This window comes from Otolemur garnettii, unplaced genomic scaffold, assembly GCF_000181295.1.
Source record: "Otolemur garnettii isolate 467f Iridium unplaced genomic scaffold, OtoGar3 scaffold00007, whole genome shotgun sequence".
NCBI lineage: Eukaryota > Metazoa > Chordata > Mammalia > Primates > Galagidae > Otolemur > Otolemur garnettii.
The window spans coordinates 41,233,940-41,254,833 of record NW_003852402.1 but is presented as its reverse complement, the minus strand read 5'-3'; the positions used below and the strand labels follow the sequence as shown (position 1 = coordinate 41,254,833).

The 20,894-nt window shown below is 35.7% G+C and overlaps 1 protein-coding gene across 1 annotated transcript in view; it reads right to left on the bottom strand.

Annotated features, from left to right (window-relative positions):
• Positions 1-20,894, bottom strand: part of OSBPL8 (oxysterol binding protein like 8) — a 159,803-nt gene that overhangs the window by 8,380 nt on the left and 130,529 nt on the right. The window contains exons 12-21 of the mRNA XM_023509243.1: positions 19,830-20,067; positions 19,034-19,218; positions 15,436-15,517; positions 14,729-14,827; positions 12,785-12,881; positions 7,560-7,658; positions 5,163-5,260; positions 3,492-3,581; positions 2,387-2,523; positions 393-578 (exon numbers count right to left, since the gene is read on the bottom strand). Coding sequence (XP_023365011.1) covers positions 393-578; positions 2,387-2,523; positions 3,492-3,581; positions 5,163-5,260; positions 7,560-7,658; positions 12,785-12,881; positions 14,729-14,827; positions 15,436-15,517; positions 19,034-19,218; positions 19,830-20,067 — 1,311 coding nt within the window. The remainder of the gene's footprint in view (positions 1-392; positions 579-2,386; positions 2,524-3,491; positions 3,582-5,162; positions 5,261-7,559; positions 7,659-12,784; positions 12,882-14,728; positions 14,828-15,435; positions 15,518-19,033; positions 19,219-19,829; positions 20,068-20,894) is intronic.

The following is a 20,894-nucleotide window of genomic DNA, read 5'->3' as shown; positions in this document are numbered from 1 at the left end:
TCTACTCATAGAAAGATTCACTTGTACCCTTGTAAGATGAACCACAGAAGTGAACCCTCGAATCCCCCTCCCTCCACCCATTCCCCCTCCCTCCCCTTCCCCGTATCCTTAGGTTGTTATTAGGTAAAACTTTCTATTCTAGGATTTAATGTTTATTGATAATTATATACACAGTCCTCATATTAAGATGTCCCCACATCTAATCTGAGCCTGAGCTTATTTTATAGGCTAGCCATCATAAAGTTCATAATGAATGGAATGTCAGGTTTAAACTCTCACATTAATATGTACAGTTTAAGAAAAAAAAGACTATTCCATTGAACAGAAATATTCTAGAAATAAAGGCTACACACTATACTATTATTTGAAATAAACTCTTTTTAATTACTTACTCTGCGAACTTGTAATGCCATTCTCCTGTGAGTGGATCAAGTTCAAATAACTTGCAAGTCCATTCTTCATTTTTTGTCTTTCGATCTCTGGCAGCTTGTCTTTGAGCTTCTTCTAAAACATACTTCTCTTGAGTAGCTTCTGTTTGGTCTTTGGCATTTATGGCTCGAGTTACCCGTTGCCAGAGTCTAATACACAGTATTAAAAAATGAACAGAAAATCAGATCTATATAGAATAGGCTTGAGTCCCCTTGAGAGAAAATAATGCTCAGATGGATTCCTGGCTTTGGCAACAATCATGCTCCTATGCTTAGAAATGAGTCACAATATAAAAACCCAGGGCCTTGAGCAGAGAGAGACCTGTTCCTAGGTGAAGACTAATTTTCTCAGCAAGAGAAATTTATTACAAATGGTAGTCAATGTTGTTCACCCAAGATGATAGGAACATAATGAAGGTATACAGCTGAAGAATCTACACTTTTAACAAGTCTCCCAGAAGATTCTTACACATACTGCTTAAGATTTACTGTCCTCAAAGATCCATTAGTGTAATGTAATTTTCTCAACCTTGCATGCATGAATTATCAGGGAACTTTTATGTGCAGCCAGTGTTGAGAGCCACTGATTTAAAAGGAAAGCCTACTCCAGTAAAATCATTTTCCCTACCAGTTTTTTCATCTGTTAAATACAAGTAGAACATCTATATCTCATCCATCTGGGAAGGTTGCATGTTAAAACTGAAAGCACGAAGGCTTAGGGATCAGTCTTGGGCTGTATCCTAGATCTGCTATATCTTAACTGGTAAACTTAAAAGTTACTTAAAGTCTCATTTCCTCGTCTTTTTTTTTTTTTTTTTTTTTTGAGACAGAGCCTCAAGCTGTCCCCCTGGGCAGAGTGCCGTGGCATTACAGCTCACAGCAACCTCCAACTCCTGGGCTCAAGCGAGTCTCCTGCCTCCGCCTCCCAAGTAGCTGGGACTACAGGCGCCCGCCACAACGCCCGGCCATTTTTTGGTTGCAGCCGTCATTGTTGTTTGGCGGGTCCAGGCTGGGGATTCGAACCCGCCACCTTAGGTGTACGTGGCTGGCGCCTTAGCCGGTTGAGCTACAGGCGCCGAGCCTCATTTCCTCGTCTTTAAAATATGAATTACATACACACTTCAAAAATTATCATTTGCCTTGGCAAAGCTTAGCAGCTTAGTTCTGGATGGAAAACATCATGCGGTTATGGCTGAAACAGAATGTTTAGAATTAGTGCATACATATTCTCTCATCTTCTGACAACCTCCATTCTGAGTGCAGAAGGGAAAGCGCATACAGATTTGAATCCTCGTGTAAACGGTGTGCATGTGGGAGTGTGCAGTGAGGACGGGCTGCACAACACAGATCATGTGCCCAGCAAGTGTCTCTTACACAGAGGTGTCCGTATCTCAACACAAAGAGATATTATAATGAGAATAAAATTAGGCAATGTACATACAATAAATATAAGTGATCTAGCTTGAATTTCATGACTCATAGTAACTATGGCCGTTATAATTACCCAAATAATGTTAAGTTCTTGGGAAGCCAGCCTATCCAGTTATAGTATTCCTGCATGTCAGAGAACAGAACAAGAGTAGATTCCTTTACTAGAGTCCTACATGCTTAAACCAGGTTGGAAAACAGCAGCTGCCAGATAGAAACTATGAATTCTAAATTAGTAGTATAATTTTATGCAAATAAAAAATGCGCTTTTGTTTTTAAGTTACTGAAACACAGAAGAAGAGAAAGGGAAAGTTTTAGTTTTGAGCTGCAGAAAAACAAGATGATTTGTATCATATTATTTTGACATTCACATACACCAAAACAGAGGATGGTCACATCCCACAAATGGGAAACAACTTTGTTGAAGTAAAATATGACAGAAGGCAGAGAAAAGTGACAAAATGATCATATTGTTAAAGGATTAAAAACACTTCGATCTTCATGCAGTTAGCTGAAAATGGCATACATACTTTTCTGATTCAAAATCTCCTTGTTCTTCAAACTTTACAGTGTGCCTTATTAATCTCCATTGCTTAATGTCAGGTGTTGGATTCCAGAAAACCTCTGAATTATCAGTCTTTTTGTCATTAATAAAAACTTCACTATCCTACATTTAAAGAAATTAAAAATTAATATGAGAATTATCTTTATTTAGAAAGGGATTATATAGTTTAGTAATATATTCATACTTTCTGTTACTTAATCCTCCAAACATATTTTAAAAACAAATATAAAAGCCCCAAATTTGCTGACATTTTTACAAAAACATTAAGATTAAATATGAGATACTAGTCAATTAAAAAAATTTAGTTGAGTACACAGAAAGTTTGTGAGATTTCACAAGTTTTACTTAACGAACTTTAAATATTACATGCAAAGTCTAAACAAGCATCTTAAGCTTTGACAGCAAAGCAGAGCACATTGTTTGTTGCAGCTACAAGATGATGCTGACTATCAATAAACTCAGTATCACATCCTTCTTATTTACTTAAGCTCCTCTTAACAAAAATCACATAAGTATGAAATTAGGTAAGGAGAGAAGTAAATAAAAGCCACTGCTCTAATATACACCTATATAACTCTCATTGCAACCATGCCATTTTCTTCTACATGACAAGCAGTATGTAAAAAAGCACAGCCCTGAAGCCAGAGTTTCTGGGCTAAAATTCTCACTCCACCACTTGAGAAAATTATTTAAACTATGCCTCAGTTTGACTCTCCATAAAATGGAGAAAATAACAAACAATAATAACAGGACCCCTATGTAGCCTGCCTCCTCCGGTTATATTAAATACTACGTGAGTTCATACTAGTAGCATTCTTAAATGGTGCATTCATAGTAAGTGATGTGTATTAGCTCTTTCTACTGATACAAAAATTTTGGAAAAATAAAATGTTAGATAAAACTAAATATTGTTGATTAAAAAATACCAAAGTATCTATTTAGCTAAAGTTTATATTGAATAATGTTATTTTAGCAATGGAATAAGTAAAGCTTTTAATTTTAAAATATGATTGTTAATTTTTTCCTACTGAATAAATTCTTTTTGTAAAGTTAAAATGCAAAGTACTTACCCAGTGGCCTTCCAAAGTAGCTAAGACTTCTTTTCCCAATTTAAGTTTCCCTGATATTTGATTAACACAATCACTACTCCCTAGAAATGGCTTTTAAAAGAGAAAATGTTAAACATTTTACTTGTACCTTATATTTACATATAATGTAGACAAGAAAAAGTAAATATTGTTATAGTGCTCGTGAAGGCATAAATGGGGAAATACTGCCTCAATTTTAGAAACGTTTAATAAAAAAAATGCATTGTTGCTGTGGGAAAAAATAGGTAAAAGCAAACAAAAATGAACATATTTGGAAAGATCATGGTGATATAACTGACACAGGGCATGTGTACTTCCTAACTCTCAAAGCTGTGCCCTGTCAATGTGACATTATATTAAACAATAACTTAGTAAACCTAGTGGTTTTAACAATCTATTGAAAAAAAAATAACACTATTTTGCCTTCAAAGAAAACGAAGTAAAATACATAGTCAAGAAATGCTCCCAAAAAATAAAACTAGAAGGAATATACTTTGGGTTACTGTACTGCCTTACTGATGTCTATCCACAGTGACAAAACTTTGATGGTCCAATATATGGAGCACACGTATATGCTTGTGACCTCTTTCATCATAACGTTCAAGCATGAATATTGCCATAGAAGTAAAAATCTGCTAAGGTGAAAGAGAAAACAAGCAAAGAGCACTGCAGCAAATAATACTTGAGATGCTTTTTATTCGAGCAAAATTGCTGATCAGCTAGATATCAACCCAAGAGCAATTTAGTAATACATATCATGTACTTCATAGAAATATTCTTATCTGAACATAAAGTACCACCCTACAACCACAACCGTGAAAGCTCTCAAAATTTCCCTTTCGCTGAGGCACACAGTATTTTCCAAAGACGCCTCAGTAATATCTCCCTTCCCCCTCCAGCCCACATGATGTTCTTCAGTGAGACCTTGCCACCCTCCCATTGAGAAGCAGGGTCTACAATCCTTTCCATGCATTTGGGTGGGCTTTATAACTCTTCAACTAATAGAGGACGATGGAAGTGACATAATCTGGCTTAGGTCACAGAAGGCAAATGCTGCCTCTGCATTGCTCACCAGGATACTTGCACTTGAAAACCTGGCCTGCCAAGTAACAAGTCTGTCTAACGTGAGGCTGCCACGCCTTGAGGAAATCAAGCATGGCAGGCCACGTATACAGGTGCTGGGATTAGCAGTCCTAGTCTTTTAGTCATCCTAGCCAGGTGTCACATATGTAAGTGATAAGCCTTCGGATGATTCCAGTCCCCAAGTGTCTAATCACTCACAGCCCACAAGTCTTCCTGAGGCCCCAGACACTGCAGCCGAGACAAGCCATGCCCACTATGCCCTCCCCAAATTCCTGATCCACAGTACTCAGGAGAATCAGAACATGGTTATTTTTAAGCCTGTGAGGTTTAGAGTAACTTGTACACAGAAATATTAACTAATACAATTCTCAGTGTACACAGCTACAGCTCACGTTGACACAACCTTCTGGTATTTTGTAAAGCAATGTTTTATTTAATTCACTAAGAAATTTCTATCTAATCACTTCTTATATCTCATCTCTTACATAATACGAACAATTTTACTGATTAAAATTAAAATAGCACAGCTCCCCTTTAATCAGGTGATACCTACCATCACTCTCTACTAACCTTTAGTTTAAATTCAAGTATTGCACTGTATCCAGTTTTTTGACATGTAATATTGACTGTTCCTCCAAGCTCCAGTGTCATTGTGCCATAAAGAATTCCTAAAGAAGAAAAAGAAGAGAGAGACACAAGGGCTTATAAAAAGCAGGTTTGTATTCTAACCTCCTAAAGAAACATATAAATCAAAGGCATTCATCCGATACGAATCTATAATGTAGACATAACGTTGGTTCTGTAGGATATAAATAGGTAACAGCTGATCACATCAAGCTGATCCCCAGTATGTGCAGATTTCACATGTATAGATTCACCTACCCCAACACCGACACAGTGCTTCTGGGGTCCTTTGCAAGCATGGGCAGAGTGAAAGGAAATTTGAGCCACCTGCCGCAGACATTCCAATCTGAGGTCAAACAAGGCGATACTTTCCTTGTATCAACTCCCATAGTTAAAAAAATAAAAGTGCCCTTTTTGGAGTATATTTGATGCTATTTTCCACGTTGATGTCGATTTCACTGTTTAAAATGGATTCAAGTGTAGTGGTAAACTGCTATCTAGTGTTTCAAGTACAGGAAAGCTGGGACGTACCTTACAGAGAAAATATGTGTGTTAAAGCCTGGGTGAGGGGCTCTTCTACAAATGGAACTTAACCCTGGAAGTACGAACAATGTAACCTAAATATTGTACCCTCATATTAACTTGAATGAAGTTTTAAAAAAAAGAAAATATGTGTGTTTAAGCTTTGCTCAGGCATGACTTTTAGTGCTCTTGGCTGTTAGTTCAATGTTAATGAATCGACAACATATAATTAATGTTATAATTCCATAAAGTGTGTTTAAACAGGAACACACATAAAACAAGGTTATGTACTGATAGGTTTATGAAAATGCTGTGACAAGAGATTCACAGGAACCTAACCTTATACTTCCTCTGGAAGCAATGGTTTAATATTTGGTAATTCAGTGTTTGTGGTGACTTTGTAAGAGGTAACTATTGCAAATAACAAGAATCATATAAATAAAGCAAGCAACCAAAGTAGGTTTTGTGCTGAAAGTTAGGGAAATTAAATAGGCTTAAAGATAAAGAAGTTGTATTTATGCATCTGCTATAGGACTAAGCTAAGGCAACCTTTAGGATGCAAGTGCACAGTGCTCATTTCCAAAAGTGGAACAGACTGTGTGATGTTTCCCAGACTTATTTGGCTGTAGAGCTTCTATAAAATACTTGGTGAGACTAGTGACTTGGGACACACCTTAGGAAATGCACAGGACAGAAAACTTTGTAATCATTTTGTATGCTCATTCACAAGGAGTTATAATTTCTTTTTTTTTAATGTAATAAAAATATTGCCACAAAGTTGTTCCCTATTGCTAGCTGGGTATGGCATGGGTATCTACATGGAATATAATTCTATTTATTCCAAATGACATAAAATTTAAAATTATACATACTTATCAATTCATACTTCAAGACATTTCACTTCATGCCTATTTCAAGAACTACACATGGAACTCTAAAAATCACCTAGCCTGAGGTCACAAGTTGGCCACTTTGGTAGCAGCTGGGCTGGTCTTGGGTAAGACTTTTACCCCTTTCAGGTTTCTTCTCATCTATGAAATGAGGCCACTGTAAATCATTTCTATGTTTTCATGAATTAGTTCCTAAAATAGAGGATAATTACCAAAAATGTTTATTTTTAAGAAAAATAGGTTGGAATAGAAGGCACAAATAATGATCAAGCTGAATGTTTCAGCTGATACAAAGTAATTAAGAGTTCACACTATGGAGATATAAACTTCTAAGGTTCAGATCTTAGCTACATCTTAGTGTGGGATCTCAGGCCAATAAACCTCTTTGCACTTCCTTTTCCTCATTCATGGCTGCTGAAATGACTGCGTTTAGAAATGTGAAGTACAGAGACTTAGGTGGGTATACTTGGGTGTCTAGCATGTAGTAAATGACCGTTATTACTTAATACCCTTATCTGTACTCTAAATAATGGAGGGAACATAATACATAAACTTAAAAAAATTGCCAAGTAGGGATGAGAAAAAATTTTAAAGGACTCAGTACATTAAAAATAGTAACTTAAATTTTTAAAAAGGGTGCTGGTGAATAAAATGAAAATCACTTTTAAGGATTCTGAAATAAAGGGTTGTTTCATCAATTTCAAAATTTGCACATAAGGCAAATACAAAGAAATTCCATTCTATAAATTAATCTCTTCAGACTAAAGGATATATCACAAAAAGTCCATTATGGGTGAATTAATTCACTACAGAAATACTCAGTATAACAAGTCAGACTCCACCAACCTCAAAAACATAATAATTTATGGCCACATACATTTACTGAAAAAGTATTTAAGGAATAGCTAACTGAAGTATAGAAAATATTTACCTTTACAATGAGCATATGGCATTGTCATTACATAATCTTCACCTCTATTCAAGAAAGTTAATCGTGCTTCTCCCTCTAATATTGCAGATAATGAGTTTCCTGAAATAAATATTTTTCATTAAATTTCACAAAACTAATTCAACCAATTCAGAAAATACATTTAGGACACCTCCCAGACATCCACACTGGAATATTTTTAAAATGTCTCAATCTCAATGTGTCCAAACATGTATTCATTACCTTATATCTAAAACACGAAATATCCACATTTCCATTCTTACAAAACAAGTACTTCTAAGAGATACATTTATGTGCTTGTTATAATGTTATGAGGGTTATAAGAAATCCTGAACATGTAGAATATCTATAAAACACTTTCAGTGTCTAACTTGTCTTTTTTGAATATAACATTATTTCTTATCTGCAAGTCATATTAGTTAAGTACCAAGCTTTAAATATTTAAGATTGATAGAATAATCCTAAAAACAATTTAGAAAAATAAATATACATAAAATACCAAAATGCAATCAATGATGAAATTACATAGTTCACAAGTGTTAAACATCTTCCATTAAATTTCCTTCCAAATATTTTATTCTTTGCACAATACAGTAGACAGTTATTTTTTAAAAATTTCATTCTGCAGTCCCAGCTACGTGGGAAGCTGAGACCAGAGAATCGCTTGAGCCCAGGAGTTTAAGGTTGCTGTGAGCTGTGTAGAAATACAACTGCTTCTTGACCTTGTATCCTGAGACCTTATTAAATTGACTTACAAGTTCTATTAGCTTTTCTAGATATTTGTGATGATTTTCTATGTAGATCTGGTATGTGAACAGTTTAACTTCTTCCTTTCCAGTCTCTATGCCTTTTCCTTAACTTGTCTATTGTATTGGCTGAGATTTCTAACACAATTTTGTACAGAAGTACAAAGTAAGAATAGGCATCCTTGCCGTGTCCCTGATCTTAGGTAGAAATGATTCGATTTTCACCTCAAAACTATTAAATTGGCTATATATATATACATATATATATATATATTTTTTTTTCTTTTTTTGAGACAGAGCATCAAGCTGTCACCCTGGGTAGAGTGCTGTGGCATCACAGCTCACAGCAACCTCCAACTCCTGAGGCTCAAGCAATTCTCCTGCCTCTGCCTCCCAAGTAGCTGGGATTACAGGTGCCTGCCACAACACCAGCTTTTTTCTTTTCTGGTTGCAGCTGTCATTGTTGTTTGGTGGGCCTGGGCTGGATTTGAACCCGTCAGCTCAGGTGTATGTGGCTGGTACCTTAGCCACTTGAGCCACAGGCACTGAGCCATGGCTATATAATTTTTATATGCACCTTTTAGTCTAGTCCTAGTTTTTTGAGAGCTTTTATGAAAAATAAGTGTTGAATTTTGTCAAATCCTTTTTCTATATCTGCTGAAATCATACTTCCCCCCGTTTATTCTATTAAAATGGTATATTACATTGATTTTATTAGATGATAAATCAACTCTGTACTCCTGAGGTAATCCTCACTCCATCATGATATGTTACTCTTTTAATGTATGGATCATGATCCATGTCCTTTTTATATAGACTTGTATTTATGTGCGTATGTGCATATATGTTACCCTTTATATATTGATTTACTAATTTGTTAAAAATTTTTGCATGTATATTCATGAACAATATTGATCTGTAGCTTTCTTTCCTTGTAATGTCTAGTTTTGGAATGGAGTAATCCTGATCTCATAAAATAAGGTGAAACGTATTTCCTCCTCTTCTGTTTTCCGTAAGAAGTTGTTTAGAACTGCTGAATTACTTCTCCTGAAATATTTAGAACTCAAGACATGTGGGCTTGGAGTACATAGGAAATTTTTTAATTACTAAATCAGTTTCGTCAACTGTAAGGCTTTTTAAAATTTTATACCTCTTCTTATGTCGGTTTAGTAATTAGTGCCTTTTGGCAGCACCCATGGCTCAGCTGGCAGGGCGCCGGCCACGTATACCTAGGGTGGCAGGTTCAAACCCAGCCCACCTGCTAAGCAACAATGACAACTGCAACCAAAAAAAAAATAGCCGGGTGTTGTGGCGGGCACCTACAGTTCTAGCTGCTTGGAAGGCTGAGGCAAGAGAATCACTTACGTCCAAGAGTTTGAGGTTGCTGTGAGCTGTGACGTCACAGCACTCTACCCAGGGCAACAAGCTTGAGACTCTTGACTCAAAAAAGAAAAAAAAAAATTAGTGCCTTTCAAAGAATTTTCCTGTTTCATCTAAGTTGTCAAATTTATTGGTATAAAACTGTCCATAATATTTATTTATCATCCCTTTATTGTCTATAGAATCAGTAGTGATTCTGCTTATTTTATTCCTGATTTGTGTCCTTTTTTTGGTTCAGTCTAAAATTACCTCTAGGATTCTTTGACCTTCTGTGTTGTTTATCTGCTCTCTACATTGATTTCTGCTCTTTTGCTCCCTTTCTTTTACTTATTGTGAGTTTAATTAGCTCTTCTTTTCTTCTAATAGGGTAAAACATTAGATCACTGATTTGGCTCTCTCACCTTCTCCAATTTAAAGTTACAAGTATCCCTCTAGGCACTGCTTTCACTGCATTATAAATCTTGACATGCTGTATTTTCATTATCATTTAACTTAAAGTATTTTCTGATTTCCTTTGTGATTTCTTTTCTGGCCGATGGGGATTATTTGAAAGTATTTTAATTTCCAAATAGTTGGCCTTTATTTCAGTACCTTGCTATTTATTTCTAATTCTATTTCACGGAAGTATAGATATATACTGTATAATTTCAGTCTTGAAATTTATAGAAACTTGTTTTTTGGTCAAGCATATGGTCTGTACCAGTCTATACCAAAATAATGTGTATTTTATAATTGCTGACTGCAGTGTTTCAGAAACATCAATTAGGTTGAGGCGACTGATAGTATTTTCAGATCTCCTGTATCTTTGCTTGTATTTCATCTAGCCATCTTATCATTACTGGGAGAGGGGACTGATCTCCAAGTATGATTTTGAAATTGACTATTTTTCTCCCCTTAACTCTACTGTTGCTTAAATTTTGAAGTTTGGCCACTAGACACACAGGCATTTATGATCATCATGCCTTCCTGAGGAACTAAGCCTTTTATAAGGCAATGTTCTTCATCTGTGTTAATACTTTTTGTCTTGAAATTTATTTATATAGTCACTCAATCCTACTTGTACTTACTGCTTGCAAGTTTAGCTTTTAACTTTTACTTTCATTTTCTTTCAATCTATTTGTGTCTCTGCATTTACTGCGTGTTGGTCCTTGCTGTTTTATCTGATCTGACAATCTGTCTAAATTATATTATTTGAACCCTCAACACTGATGTAATTATGATATATAATTGGGTTTGGGCTACTGTTTTATTATGTTTGTTTTCTGTCCCCTCTGATTTTCATTCTTGATCAAATAACTTACATTTTTCAAAGTATTTCACTGTAATATTCCTCTCAGCTTTCTGCCTATAGTTTTGGTATTATTGTGTGTGTGCACATGTGTGTGTCTGCTCTTGGGCATGGCTTCTCAACAGTGGCACGACTGAAATCTGGGGCTGGATAATTCCTTACTGAAGTGGATGGCCTGTGCATTGTAGGATGGGGAGCAGTATCCCTGTCCTCCAACCTACTGGATCTCCAAACTGTGTAAGCCAGCGATGCCTTCAGACATTGCCAAATGTTTCCCAGGTGGTGGTTGGGGGGGGGGGAAGTGGAGGACAAAATTCCCCCAAGTTGAGAATTACTGCTTTAGGGATTACAAAAATTTGTCTTTAAAATTTCTCGTCCACATACGGTTAATATCATACTTCACATAAAACAAAACACTGCAACCTCTAGGCCCTTTCACTCTCTTCTGGGTCTTTGTGCTATAGTTATATGTGTTACATCTGCATGTTACAAAACCCACAAAACAAAGTTAACATTTTGTTTTGAACAGTACTATATATTATAAAGAAATTAAAAGGAAAACAAAAAGAAAAAATGTCATTTGTATTCAACCAGATATTTATTAATTCTAACAATCTTAAATTCATTCTGGATTTAGCATATTCTTTCAAATTATAAAGGGACAGATAGTCCTGATGTATGTGAATTGTTCTGTAATACAGAAAAAAGAAGGCCAACTGCTGAAATAATCCCAGAAAGTGAGCTATGTATCTGGTACTCAATAAAAATTTCCACAAGGGTAGAATACACACTCATGAAAGCCATTTACAGTATGGTCAGGATAGGCAGTGGAAGAATGGAAGGTGAAGTGGGAAAGAAACAGCACAGATATAAAATAGATGCAACCTTCAGAAAAAAATAAGCAATCATCTTCTAAAACAAGGTGAAAAATATCTCAAAACCAAACCAAAACAAACATCAAGGGAAAAAGAACCCCAGAGCCAAACCAAACTATATAAAGGAACAAAAGACATAGTGAATAAAAATAAAAGCATTCACCATGTTCCTGGTCAAAAACTACTCTGACTTTCCGATTACAGACTTACTTATGACTCACCAATCTCTTTGGTAACTAGACTCTGGATTTCTGTTCACGTATTTTACCTTTCCTATTTTTACCACAACAGTTTTTTTCTTGTAGGTTTAAAATTCTGTGGCTAAAACTCAATTCTTTGATTTTTCTCCATTAAAAAGATTTTAAAAACCAAATAAAAGCATTTAAGGTTATCTATTTTCTACTGGTATATCTATGATTTGTTTGAATTGTTAAAGTTTTTATATTAAGGTTTCTACTATAACCACATTTCTCTATTTTTCCCTGTACTTGCAAAAATTTTTATAAGTATATTATTTGGTCCAAGGTTCAGTGTCATTATTGATTGACCCTAGATCAAATATTCTAACTGTACCTAGGTTTCTTTTTCTCTCGGTTTAAAAGAGTAAAATAGAAAGGTTGATCCCTCAGGTACACTGAGACAAAACAAACACAAATAGCAAAAGAAACATATACACTATACAGGGCTACTGGGTGCTCATGTCTTTTCATAAGATATCTGTGATGAATTTACTCATATACGTAGTATGATGAATACTTGTATGAAATGAACCATACATTTATTTATGAATGGGTGGAAATTATTCAAGTAAAGATGATATATAAATTCCTTGCTGAAAACAGCCCATGACACTTAACAGCTCACTAGAAAAATACCACTTCCCAGGAAAGGGTACAGGCTGGGACAGGGAAAACTTACCATAAAACTTGGACTTAGCCAGGATACTACCACTAAGGCAAAATCCATCTTTTCGGTTACTAACATAAAAGGCAGATATTGGTGGATGATGGGACACCTATTTAACACAAGAAAAAACACAAACAAGACAAGTGTAACAGGATAAGTATATTATTGTGCTATTATCAAAAGTTCAAGTCTTATAATGAGTAAGAGGAAAACAATGGGGCAAGCAGTAAAAATAAGAATCGGTGACTCCTGACGCCCAAGGAAACGCGCCTGGTAGTCACACCATTAACTAGGGTCATCTTACATTGTGCCAAAGTGATTTGTGCAGAAGTGATAGTATGTCATTTCTGAAGTTAGGTGATCACGTAACTTCCATCATGGGAAGGAGAGGTATCCCCTTTTCTCTCTCTCCCTCTCAATCATTAGCTCTGAAAAGCCAGCTTCCATATTTTGAAAAACCCTATGGAGAGGACCATGTGAGGAACTGAGTTCTTGTGTCAACAGCCAGGTGATAAGATTGGAAGTGAACTTCTAGCCCAAGCCAGCATGCAGGTGAAGTGACTGTAAAAATGTCTGACATCCTGACTGTAAGCTCATAAGAAACCCTGAGTTAGACCCACTCAACTAAGCAGCTCCCAGGCTCTTGAACTTCAACAAATGAGATAATAAATATTGTTTTAACCCACGCAGTTTGGGCAATAATTTATTACATAGCAATAGGTAACTAATATAATGCTTACTCTTCACATGGATTACTGAACTGATCCCAGTTAAACAAAAACTTTGACAAATATATTATTTAATACATTTAAATCTTTTAATTTTAATACATTTAAATCTTAATATTTAAATCTTATGTTTTCTGAAATGAAACAGTTAAATCTGTCCCAAGCTTCTCTGTTTTGTGAAGGTTCATGGTGCACTAAAAATGCAAAGTGGTTTAATACTTCACTTCTAAAAATTAATATAGATGAGTGGTTTTGATCTGAGGAATATATTAGTTCTCTGGGGGAAGAGGAAGGTTTTCAAAGAATACAGTTCTTCTCATTCTCCTCACACTCCAGGTAAGAATCATCATAATGAAAGACCATTGTTACTGAAAGAGAACATTCCTTAGACAGGGGAGATCACTGAGGATCATTAATATATTTACATAGGTTTAAGTTAATGGAAATGTTTAAAATGTTTTCTGACTGCCTACTATGCGTACAACAAAAAGAGAGGTTTCACTGGGGAAGGGATATACTTTCAAGGAACTAACAATTCAATTAGGGAAATAAATATTCTGTAAAAAGATAAATAATACAAGTGTTAAACTAACACTTTTAATGGATAATTACAGAAGTTTGAGAAGAAAAATATCACTGGGAGCTGCAGTTATTTGGATCATGAAGGATGCGCAGGTCAAGGTTTGTTTAGATGAAGAATAACTGAGAAGAAACAATGGGGTGGAAGAATTAAATTTAAAAGTAGTGAGGCAAGAAAATGCAAGATCAAGTTACCTCACTGTGAAAGCACAGGTCTGACTACACTGGACAACTAGGCAGGCATTTCACTGGAAATAAATTTGGCAAGATCTTGAGGAGCCTGAACGCTAGACAAATGGGAGCAAATCTGATTTTGAAACTGAAGAACCACTGAAGGATTCTGAGCACAATCAAACAGGTGTTTTGGAAATGAGGTTTGGCAAAACAAACTAAAAAAGAAATAAAAGGGTCGAAGGATACAAGAAAGAAAAAAATAAAGATTTATTTTGGGCTATGAATTCCGTAACAGTAATAATAATGCTTAGGAGTATATGATATTTAATAGCAGTTTAGTAGTATTCAGTACTAATCAAATGTGCACTAATAAGAAAGGCTAAACATTAATGAGTTTATGGAGTTAATATAGTCTATGAAAATATCTCAGTAATTTCCAGATTAGATTTGTTTCTGTGACATGCATTTCTAATACCTGTTCAGCAATATAAAAAGTTTTGCTGTTTGTCCTGGGATGAATCCATAAACAGCGGAAAGTCTCACCAAGTATAGGATTATAAGGTTTCTTCAGTCCCTAGTTAAAAAAAAAAAAAAAAAAAACAAGTTTCAAATTACAAATATGGAAGATTCAAAAGAGTTTAAACCAGTCAAAACAGGTCTAACTATCATTTGGTGGCCCTTCTTATGAAATTTTACAGTAAATGAAATCTATATGAAATAAAATTAAATGCCTTTAGGCTGGGCATGGTAGCTCATGCCTGTAATCCTAGGCACTCTGGGAGGCTGAGGTGGGTGGACTACTTGAGCTCAGGAGTTCAAGACCAGCCTGAGCTAAAGCAAGACCCCCATCTCTTAAAAAAAAAAAAAATAGCCGAGCATTGCGGCCAATGCCTGTAGTCCCAGCTACTTGGGAGGCTGAGACAAGAAGATCGCTTGAGCCAAAGAATTTGAGGTTCTATGACTCCATGGCACTCAACCCCAGTGCAACTGAGTCTCTGCTTAAAAAAAAAAAAAAAAAAAAATTAAATGACTTCAGTCATAATGTGGGTCTAAATAATCTAATGTTTTACAATTTTGCTAACTCAAAGAAGCCAAGAAATGTAATTGCTAATAAATAGTGTAAGGATTATATAAAATATAAGGAACTCATAAAGGCTAAGGACACTAAAATATAATCATTACCTTTGGCTTTTTATAGAATCCTGACAAATACCATTTCACTACTTTCTTCAAACGGAAATAAGGATTTTCTTCAAGAGCAGCCCTAAAAAACAAAATGGTAAACAAAAATTTTTTACAGAATCTGTCACAAATTCCTTCTCATATTTATCAACCAATAACTGAGTATCAGATATGACTGGAAAACAATTCACATTTAAAATAGGTGGCAAAACAACAATGTAAATCAATTGCAAGAATCATTTTTCCCAATCTTGTCACTTTTCTCCCTGTTTTTCCTCTTCTTTAATACAGTGGCTAGGTCTTTGCTGACGTAGTTTTCGGAAACTCTCCAAGGTTTCCTAAGTGGGGTTCTACAGAACCTGAGTTCTTGCTTGGTAGAGAAAATGTTGACTGAAAAAACCCAAACAGATTTTGAGATTCAAGCGTTGTGCGATGCCCGGCATGTGACATGATGGACAGCGGCCAAGCAGTGACAGGCTTTTGTAGTTTCCAGCTACACTTGGTCAGTAAAGGACCACTGTTCACTTAGCTGGATCCATTTACAGGTGCTGAAGTTAGAGGAGACCAGAGCATGGAGGGAAGGACAATGTGAGCCTCTTCTGTGCAAATTACCTCCCTCCCTGCAAGTCTTTATGGGTTTGCAGTCCTTAGTACAAAACACAGAATCTTCAAATTACAAGTGTGAAGAAGAGGCTTTCAATCAATCCAAAGGTCTTAACCTATTTTTATCCCTCTACTTGCCCTTTACGTTCTACCAATTGATTTTTCAGAGATTTTCCATACAAACTCTAAAGTATAACAGATGATCAAAGAGTAATTTTCATTTTAAAGACTTAATTTATAGGAGCTGCTACTCAGCTGTGTTCCCTGTAGTTGTGCTGTTGTCCCCGACATTGAAACACACTGTGTATTTCAGAAGTGAATTCTATTGAGAAATTGTGGGTTTCTTTGTAATGTAGATATTTATTATGTCCTTATTTATAAAAGGGCGTTTGTGTTTCACAAGCACGTGACAGTCCCATGTGGTGAATTTGAGGCAGGCTGACTGAAAAATTGTACTTAGGGGGCGGTGCCTGTGGCTCAAAGGAGTAAGGCGCAAGCCCCATATGCCGGATGGCGGGTTCAAACCCAGCCCTGGCCAAAAACTGCAAAAAAAAAAAAAAGAAAATTGTACTAAGGGAAAGTTTGTACTGTAACAACTCTCTAATTGCTCTCTTCCTCTCTTAACTAAGCAATAATATTTTAAATTTTACATAAAGAAGTTCCAAGTCAAAGCATTTATAAAGACGCATGCATGTCTTGCTACTGCCCCACTTCTCCAGTGTTTTCATTTACCTCCTATAGGTAATATTTTTACTTTAAAAATAAATTATCTTTAAGCACAAATAAGCAAATATAAATACATAGTCCTGTTTTTAAAAAAGATAGCAAACTATACACACTCTATCTTGCTTTTTTCACAAACATAATATTGGAAGTCTCAGTGTATCAGTGCAGAGTTCTTTACATGTGTGGATGTACCACGTTACGTGACCAATTATGGTTGGATGCTTGAATTATTACACATCTAACATTCTACTGTTACAAACCCTGCTAAGACAATCTCATATATATACAGTATGTCATTCTGTCTATATATATGGAGTTATTCCCAGAGTGAGAGTAGGTGTAGGAGTTATTCCTACACCCGGATCAAATGATGAATGCATTTATGATTTGGGCGAATGCCGACAGAATCCTTTCAGCACTGTGCCAGTCTGTACCACCTATGGCAGTAGATGAGAGTGCTTACTGGTCCAGAGTTTTGGCAACAGTGTTGTCAGAAAACTATAACCTTTCTATTTGGGAAAATGGGCATCTCCAAAAAAGATCTTATTGTGATTCGTAGGAATCTGCCTTATATTCTGAGAGAAATTAATTTCTAGACGGATAAAAGGAAACTACAGAAGATATTGGAAAGGACTGAGATGTAAAAGCCTTTTGACTTTTTGTAAATGTGATGGATGAACAACAGTAACTTATTATAGTTCAAAAAAAAATTTTTTTTTAGAGATAGGGTCTTATGGTGTCACACAGGCTGAAGTGCAGTGGTGCCTGAACCTGAAACTCCTAGGCTCAAGCAATCCTCCTACCTCAGTTCCGAAGTAGCTGGAATGACAGGCACATACCCCCATGCCCAGCTAATTTTTTTCTTCTTTGTGGACATGGAATCTTGCTATGTTGCTCAGGCTGATCTTGAACTCCTCACCTCAAACAATCCTCTCACCTTGGCCTCCCAAAGTGCTGGGATTATAGGAATGAACCACTGCACGTCCCTAGAGCTTGAATCTACATTTTTCTTATTCTCCACGAGGTTTTACATGTTAAGGACTGTTTGTGTTTCTTCATTTTTGAAATGCCCGGTCATTTCTTCCACCCCTTTTTCTAAGGGTTGTTAATCATTTTCATTCAATTTCTAACACTTTATGATAAAATTTGCAATAATTTCTGACATTTTATCAATTATATTTTGAGTTGGCTTATGGATTTTGGGGGGTGGGGATGTTCACTAATACAACTAATAGAAACTAAAAATATCTTGATTCAGATTCTGAAAATCAGGTCACAGGGCCACAAATTACTATTATATAAAGCACAGTGCCTTGAAATACCAGCGCTGCAGGAGTGGCGGCAGCAGGTGAGAACTGGAAGAATGGGCAGCAAAGTGTTATTATTTGCAAAGTTTACTGGTTTTCCAAGAAATTGTTGGAACAGAGGTGGACAGTTCCTCTTTGCCTCCTTTAGGCCTGTTTGTTCAGAATTACACCCTAGACCAGCTGGCAGCTTCAGAAGAAAAGCAAGGAGAGTAAGGGTTTATCCTAAAATCCAACAAGTGGCAAAGCATTTGGGTTCAGCAAGCCGCACTGCCTCACATGCAGGCAGAGAGGTAAGTATGAACAAAGCAGAAGGATGGGGCCTGAGTGAATCAGGTGAAGGAAAACAAATGGTGCCAAACCACCCCTCCCTTGTTAGTTTACTGAACAGGTCAAGGGAGCTACGTAGCATAAAGCAGTGTGTTGGGTAAGGGGTAGAATTCCTGTCTTCCTCAAGCTTATGGTCTCTCAATTCAACTTCATAAATGGAAACATTATAGCAAAGTTTTAAATATATACCTTATTAAGGTTGATTATAAAAGTGGTGGGGAAGAGAGTGTGACCTCTCATTAGAGCTTGATTTTGGAAAGAAACAATACTAATTAATCTTAAGAATTTCTAACGTCACGAAGTATCATCTTATTTTAACTATAGGAGGCTGAGGTGGGTGGACTGCATGAGCTCAGGAGTTCAAGACCAGCCTGAGCAAGAGTGAGACCCCCATCTCTAAAAATAGGGGGCATTGTGGCGAGTGCCCGTAGTCTCAGCTACTTGGGAGACAAGAGGATCACTTGAGTACACGAGTTTGAGGCTTACTGTGAGCTATAACACCATAGCACTCTACTGAGGGCAAGCAGATGAGAATCTGTCTCAAAAAAAAGACAGAAAGAAAGAAAGAAAGAAAAGAAAGAAAAGAAAGAAAAGAAAGAAAAGAAAGAAAGGAAAAGAAATAACAATTTACTTACTCAGAAAGGAAATCTGCATGATAGTAGTAATCTGAAAGTTTATCCAGGAAAGAACGAGGTTCCAAAATAAATGTAGGCAAAACCACCCTGGACAGGTCCATGCCAGGACGAACTTGTTTCAACAGTGTCCAGATAAGGCTTTTGTTTTCTTCAGACACAGTTTCTGTTTGAGAAGCCTCACCAGCCTTTAGCAATTAATGAAAATTATTAAAATAGTGTATTTCAGACACAAAGACATGTAGATAAGATGGCTAATGTTGAAAATATGAATTCTCTTCAAGACTATTACAAACATTCTTAAAATAGGGAAACAACCCTTCAAATAATAAGTCTATAGCTATAAAACTTAGGTAAAAGAGTCTACAGCTATAAAACTTAGGTAAAAGGAGACAAAGTGAATAATATATACAAAAGGTCCAGACTACAAAAACATCATACCTATTATCTTATACTGTACTCACTTCTATGCCCTGGTAATAACAGTTACAAATTCATTGTTTCTTGCAATTACTTTGCACCTGTCAATGACATTAAGCAATATCCTATTTCGAAAGCAAACTTGAAGAAAACAGAAAACTTTAAATTTAATAGAACATATCATTATTTGTGCCAATATATGTGTTCAGTTGTTTATAAATCCTGATATATTAATAATTCATATATATGCAACTTTTAAAATAGGTATCATAAAAATCTCTTTCAGGAAAAATAAGCAATAGGTTAAGCAAATATCTTCAATTTCATTTGAAAATTCCCAAGAACTAGAAAAAGAGAATCTCTGAAAATAAACTGTCACCTCCCCAAGCTCTTCGTGGCTCTCCTCAGTGTAGGTAGTTTCCTTCAAAGGCTCCACAGGCTCAGGCTCAATGTACGAGTCATCTTGCCTTTCTGATGTATCTGTGTCACTTTCTTCACTTTTCCCCAGCACCTCATTGTCAGACTCATCATGTTCTTGATCATTTTCTTTATCAGATTTATCGGAATACATATCTTGGTCCTTAAAATGTTGTCGTTCAATTTCACTATCATTTAACCTTTAGGGAAATAATTATTAAGAGGAAGAACCAAATAAGTTAAGAATACTTAATTTATAAATAATAATGATGTATTAATATTTATTGAGAATTCACCATATGCTGGACACTGATTTATGTGATTTTCATTTAATCCTCAAAATAACCCTATGAGATAGGTAATACTACTATTTCTTTTTATAAATTAATAAATAGAGGCACAGAGAAGTTAAATAAAAACTTGAAGAAATGTTAAAAGATGACACTCTGAGCTCTTTGCCTCTCTACTACTACTTAGGGTTAAAATCTTCTAAAAACAAAATCTTAGAGCACCACTTCAAAGATTTCTTTTTTTAGTTTGCAAGCATCTTACTTGAGTCAACCTTACTTCTGGTCTAAAGAAAAAATTCAAGGCAAGATCATCAGACTGTTAGGTAAATTCAACTGAATTATGACTTTCTACATATAAAGTTTCCAAAGTCACTACAGATGAGTATAGGAATAAAATATAAAAGGTAAGTAGTTTTATTAAATTTGTCTGAAAATTTAATCTTGAGAAGAAGTCCAGGGAGAACTCAAAGTGAAATTCCAGCTTAAGGAAATGAAACGAGAAGCTTTATAATCAGTAAACTCTGTTGTACCCACACTCTTGTCACTTGAAGTGATTAAATGATTCATATACAAGGAGGAAAGTCTTGAGAAGAGGTCCCAGCAAATAGCCAGTCCTATCCTACTCTGTTCCATCCAGGATACAGATACTGGGATTAAGATCAAGCTCTAGATTGTCATTCTGCAAAGATAAGACTTATGTAAAAGGTCAGGTAATGGAGGTTTTAAAAGGAGTTTAA